This window comes from Hordeum vulgare, chromosome 1H (assembly GCF_904849725.1).
Source record: "Hordeum vulgare subsp. vulgare chromosome 1H, MorexV3_pseudomolecules_assembly, whole genome shotgun sequence".
Classification (NCBI taxonomy): Eukaryota; Viridiplantae; Streptophyta; class Magnoliopsida; order Poales; family Poaceae; genus Hordeum; species Hordeum vulgare.
The window spans coordinates 467979906-467986448 of record NC_058518.1 but is presented as its reverse complement, the minus strand read 5'-3'; the positions used below and the strand labels follow the sequence as shown (position 1 = coordinate 467986448).

Here is a 6543-nt window from a genome sequence, read left to right as displayed (position 1 = left end):
TTCATCTACATATTACCTGGTTGGGAGGGTTCTGCACACGATGGTCGTGTTCTTAGGGATGCCATCTCAAGGCTAAATGGGTTACATGTCCCCGAAGACCAATATTACCTTGTCGATGCTGGCTACACAAACGCAAGAGGATTTCTAGCTCCATACCGAGGTCAAAGATACCACTTGGGTGGTTGGACACCACAAAACCCACCTCGTAGTGCGGAGGAGTATTTCAACATACGCCACGCTAGAGCCCGAAATATTATAGAAATGGCCTTTGGAAGGCTCAAGGGTCGTTGGGCAATTTTGAGGTCCCCTTCATTTTTCCCTATGAAGACCCAATGTCGAATCATCATGGCATGCGCGCTCTTGCATAATCTTATATTGCAAAATATGCCTATCGACCTAGTTGATATGGACGAGCAATTAATGCAAGAAACACTGGAAGACATGGACGGAGAAGTAGACCAACCAGAATTCATCACTTCTATATCTACTTCGAATGAGTGGACAAATTTTCGGAATGGTCTTGCTCAGAGCATGTATAATAGACATAGGGCTGCTAGGGCGCATTGAGGTATAAACTATTTGTGTTTGTTCATTTTCTTTCTCTATGTTTCTTTTAGTTTTAATAGATAAGCTATGATTGCATCACATTTGCATTTGTTTTCTTTCATATATATTTGCCATCTCATTTGTAGCCATTCTTTCTTGTGTAGATATGGACCGCGTGGATAGCTCAACCACGTTGCGTGGAAGAGGCAGGAACAAAAGGAATTGGACTTCCGATGAGGACGATGAGCTAATTAAAGCCTTGTATGAGTTGTCTTTGGATCCGAGGTGGAAATCCGATGGTTCATTCAAAGGTGGGTACTTGGCAATATTGGAAAAACATCTTGCTGAGAAGTGTCCAGGCCGTGGTATCACCGGAGTTCCACACATTGAATCAAGAGTGAGGCACTTCAGGAAGAAATTTGGTGCTCTTGAAGTAATGATATCCAAAAGTGGTTTTACATGGGATGGAAATAGGAAGATGATTCAATGCGAGAAGGCACAATATGAAGAACATTGTAAGGTAGATCACTTCAACCACTAAAACTGAATTATGGTGTATGGTAACTTTTTCCTTATTGTCCATGCTAAAACCAACTTTCTTATTTTGTAAAAATCATGTAGAATCACAATGAGGCTAAGGGATTGTATGGTGTATCATTTCCATACTTTGAGCAATTGGCTGCTATCTATGGCAAGGACATTGCAACAGGGGAAAATGCTGAAGGCTTTGGAGAGGCAGTCGGAAACTTGGAGAAGGAAATTGCTATGGAGGAAGAAGAAAATGAGGAAGAGGATATGATCTCAACAGGGACAGCTAGACGGTCCATTGACACTTGCTCTATTGATACAACTAGTTCTAAGAGACAAAAGAAGGAGCCAAGGCCAAAGAGGGCGACGGGAACAAGCGATCCTTTTGCAGCCATGCTTCAAGATGTCAACAACCAGCTAAACAGTGTGACACAACATGTTGGTACAATGGCAACAACATTTTCAGCAGCAATGACACGAGAAACAACCCAAGAGGACCCTCAACAGAAATCAAGAGAAAAGGCAATTAGTGAATTATCTAGGCTTGCATTCACTGGGAGCGAGATTGTTGACGCTGCAACTATATTTGCTAAAACTCCAGAACACATGAACATGATGCTTGTGCTTCCAGAAATCCTTAGGAGGGACTTCGTCCTCAAAATGCTCTCGGGTATCCCTTTTTCTAAACTCTCCAGTTTACATCACCAGCTTTGATAATATGTGCTATCTTGTGTTCCTTATATCTAACTCGTGCTTGTTGGTTGTTCATTGGCAGACGAAAGAAAGAAGCAAGGTTGATGGGAAAGAAGGCCCTTCTCCACTATTGGTGTGACATGACTGGTATGCATAAAACCCACCTCATTTTACTACTGTTCTACTTGCTCATCAGATGTGCCACTGGAAAAACATCTTGCTGAGAAATGGTGTTCCTGTTCCCAAGTATGTCTGCATAGATAAGTATCTCTTGTGCATATGCTTTGAGGCTTGATCACAAGTAGAGTTGGTGGTACAATAAGCTGTGTTGTTTTGCTTTGTAAAATGCGTGTCATTTATACATTTTTTCTTCCATATATATGGTAGGAAATCACATGCAGTCCCATATTTTCCTTCCCACTGTTACAGCAGCTTCCATTTTTTCCTTCCCACTGTGACTATGTATATGTTCAGGAAATCACACGCACTAGCTCTAGCTGCTTGCTTGATGCTGCCAGGTTCATTGTTCTTTTTAGTTTATTTTGTTGTGAAATGTGAGCTATCTATGTGCACCGCTTATTGCTGGTATATTTCTCTTATTAATTTTTTTACTGGTTGTCTCTTGTGTGTTTCTTTATTCTCGTTTTAACTCTTGCTTATTGGCAGATAAAAAAAAGCAAGGTTGATTAGAAAATGTGTTCAGTGGTGTGCCTTAGAAGATGAAGATCGACGGAAAAGCTGCTTTGAAGATCGTGAACTTGGCCTTTCTATTTATCCTATGAAAATAATTTTATGGACTAGCTATGCAGTTTATTTCAAAGTGTGTCGTTGAATTTTGGGTTTGTATCCATGGCCTAATATGCATTTTAAAAATGTGTAATGTCGTTAAAGTTGAGCCAAATTCTTGTTCAAAGATGTCTTTGCATTGGATCAATGCAAAAATATTTTTAAATTATTTACTTGTTTGATGAATTTGAAATTGTGCTGGTGAAGCACTTGCAAATTGTGTGTGAAAGCTTGTGTTATGTTTTGTACGTGGAAAAAAGGGGAAAATGCTTGTTGTTATTGTGTGCCAAACCAAACACTGATAAGGTAACTGTTTCCTTTACACTGTACAACCAAACAAAATGGTGTTTGTCTATTCCAGTACCATTACCTTGTGTAATCAGCTCCCATTTACGTTTACATTACCAGTGACCAAAACAAACACCTCCCTTATGTTTTCGCCTCGTCCATGTGCGCGGTCAAGGTTGTTCGCGTGGCACCAGCCGGACGCGGCATAAAACGCCGGTGATAATTAGTGAACACGAGTCCCTCCCTGCACTGCATTTAACTGAAGAGCTGGGAAAGAAGACGACTGATGGAGGTGCCTTGCACGGTTGCACCACCACCGCAAGGACTTTGTGCCGCCGGTCGACGAATCCCATGATCGATCGCATCTGAAGTTGCATCCCCGACGCGATCGAGGGGCTATCCCGGTGCGCTTCGTGATCGAATTTCCATGACAACTTCCCGTAGGATGCTTCGTATCGGGTTAGAATACAAGCCAACCGTAGCGCCAAACAGTGCTTACGGGTCTGCCTAAGACGCATACGCACTGACCTGCCTCCCTCGCCTCGGCTGCTGCCGTGCGATCCTGCACCGCCAGGCTCGTGGTGGTCCTGCCACGCGTATGGGCGGCATGGCGAAACATGTGCACAGGCGTGTCGCAGCACTGCAGCATGCAGTAACTTGATAGCAAGCAACGGAGGGAGTTTTGGCAGAATTTACCATGCAGGAGAAAGAAGATGATACAACGTCAAACAAGGCTAGAGCGAGAATACACGAGTCTTAGCGACACGAGCCAAAAATAAATCACCCTACCGCCGCCATAGACGCCGCTGCCAAGTGCCATTTTCTCGGCCGCCTGGCCGGCCAGCCCAGCTCGTCCACGGCGATCTGCAGTGTTGAACCGTCACGTTGTAACACGATTGTATCACTGCAGTCTGCATGTAGTATCTATTCACTCGTCAGTTGTAACAGCCGGAACCTAGTCCTTCGGCTGATCCTAGTGGATCTCGGTCACACAGGACGTGTCCTGCATGTAGGGGTCCTTTGCTATACATGTGTAACTGTTCGGCTGTAACTTCATCAAGGGAAATACACACATTTAGTTCGGTAATCAGAACCCACGTGCGTGATGGCTACGCCTCCTCCCTCTTCCAAAGCCGATGCGAACTCCGCCGCCGCGGCGGTCGCGGAGCTCCCTGCCGGCACCACCGTTGAGACGCGCCCTCGCGCTCCGGCCTCCGACGAAACCACCATTCTGCCTCTTGCTACCATCCCACCCAACCCCACTGTCCCTTCTTCTTCCTCTAACTCGTGTGCACCCTTGCCCACTACTGTCACCGGTGTGGTCGACTTCAAGCTCGCGTTGGACGGCACCAACTTCCAGCGCGGGAGGAACTACATCACCCTCCTTCTGGCGCGCTACCATGCGGAAGACCACGTACGGGCGGCCTCGATCCGTCGTCTGGACGACCCCGCGTGGCGCGAGGACGACAACACCGTCGTGCTTTGGTTCTTCACCACCGTCGAGGGGGACCTCCTCAACATCGTCGCTCCTGCCGGCTCCACCGCCTACACCATCTAGACGCGGATCCACGACTACTTCCTCGCCAACGAGGCCGAGCACGCGATGCATCTTGGCCAGGAGTTCCAGGCGACGGTGCGCGGCGATCTGAGCATCAATGACTACTATCACCGTCTTTAGGGCATCGCCGCCGCCCTCGCCGAGGTCCACGAGCCGGTGAGCGCCCGCACTCTCACGCTGCAGATGCTGGATGGCCTGAGATCCAAGTTTGCCATGCAGGTTGCTATCATTCAGTCCACGGTGCCCCTTCCCACCTTCCAGCAGGCTCGGTCCTGGCTCGTTCTCGCCGAACTCTTCATGGACAGGCGTGCACGCAGCGAGGGCTCTCAGGTCCTGGCCGTCCAGTCCGACGAGGGCGGGCCGGATCGCTCTGGTGCCCATGGCGGTGGGCGCGGCGGCGATCGCGGCGACCGCGCTGCCAACGGTGGAGGCGGACGTGTGGCCAGTTCGGCGCCAATCGCGCCCAGCGCGGCAACCGTGGGCGTGGCCGCGGCGACGCCCCTCCGGGTCGCGGTGCCGGTGCGACGCCCTGGATGGGCTACTTCACGCCCGTCGAGGCGCCTTTCCCTCCACCCCGTGCGCCCTGGATCCCGCCTAACTCGGCGGGCGTCCTTGGCCCTCACCCCGGCGCCTCGACTCACGCCTACCCGCTCCTGTACTCCATCGCGCCTGCCCCGCCATAGCCAGCACCCTACATTGCGGCTCCTCCAAGATGGGACACCTCGGCCATGTTCCACGCGGCTCCGAGTTACTGCACTGCCTTCCCGCCGAACGCTGAGTGGATCATGGACACCGGCGCCGCGTCCCACGTCACCGGCGATGCAGGTACCTTGTCCTCGTTTCGTCCCCTTTTAGCGCCTTATACTCGTCATATCATTGTTGGTGATGGCTCTCGGCTTCCTGTGCTTGCTATCGGTACTGTCCATCTCCCTCCTAAGCCTTTTTATCTTCGTCATATTCTTCTATCTCCTAACATTGTCAAGAATCTCATTTCCGTGTGTAAGCTTACTCGTGACAATTTATGTTCCGTTGAATTTGACCCCCTTGGCTTTTCCATGAAGGACCTAGCCACCAAGGAGGTGCTCCTGCGAGTCAACAGTGATGGCGACCTGTACCCCTTCTCCGGCAATAACGGAGGCCACACTACGCAAGCCTTCACCATCTCCACACATGATCTCTGGCATCGGCGGCTTGGGCACCCTAGTTCTTCCACCTTTTCCCGATTTGCTTACCACATGTAATAATGATGTTCGTCCTTTCCATCTCTGTAGTGCGTGTCAAATGGGAAAACATACCCGACTACCCTTTCCCACCACCACCACCTACACCACTGCCCCCTTTCATTTAATTCATTGTGATGTGTGGACATCACCGGTCGTGAGATACTCCGGGTACAAATATTATCTTGTCATTATTGATGATTATACCCATTTCTCCTGGACCTTTCTGCTGCGTGCGAAGTCTGACATGTGTGATATTTTGCTCCGCTTCTTTAAATTCATTCTCACCCAGTTTGGCATGCTCATTCGTTGTATGCAATGTGACAACGGTGGGGAGTTTCTCACTACCTCGCTCCGCGATTACTTCTCCTCCCACGGCGTCGCTTTCCGCCTCACCTGCCCCCACACTTCTCCCCAAAATGGTAAAGCCAAACGTCATATACGAACCACCAACGATGTCGTCCGCACCTTGCTTCTACAAGCTGCCATGCCTCCTCCCTTTTGGGTTGAAGCGCTACACACGGCCACCACCCTTCTAAACATCCGTCCATCGCGTGCCATTCACCACTTCACCCCCCCCCACACACACACTTCTTACTCTATGGCGAGCATCCCACGTACGATCATCTCTGGACTTTTGGGTGCCTTTGCTTCCCCAACACTTCCGCCACCGCTCCCCACAAGCTCTCTCCTCGCTCGACGCGCTGTGTTTTTCTTGGCTATCCACGCGAACAGAAGGGTTACCGTTGCTTCGATCTCGCTACCCGCAAGGTCATTGTTTCCCACCATGTCACGTTTGATGAGCACACATTTCCCTTCTCAGACACACCCGCCGCAAAAGATCCATCCCTCGGGACCCGTTCCTCGTAGGCACCCCTGGAGTCTACTGTCCCACGCGCGCCCGCGGCCCCTCCTTTGCCATGC

General features: G+C 49.8%; 1 protein-coding gene and 1 long non-coding RNA gene across 2 annotated transcripts; both read left to right on the top strand.

Moving 5' to 3' along the window:
* The first annotated feature begins 455 nt into the window (after nt 1–455).
* Nucleotides 456–1549, top strand: LOC123400976. Its single transcript, XM_045094695.1, has 3 exons — nt 456–1066; nt 1168–1500; nt 1544–1549. Exons 1-3 carry the CDS (start codon nt 713–715, stop codon nt 1547–1549), a joined length of 693 nt encoding a protein of 230 aa, XP_044950630.1. The 5' UTR covers nt 456–712.
* Nucleotides 1550–1557: 8 nt separating this feature from the next.
* Nucleotides 1558–1914, top strand: LOC123415327. Its single transcript, XR_006615053.1, has 2 exons — nt 1558–1744; nt 1850–1914. It is a non-coding gene; the product is annotated as an uncharacterized LOC123415327 (long non-coding RNA).
* Nucleotides 1915–6543: the final 4629 nt, after the last annotated feature.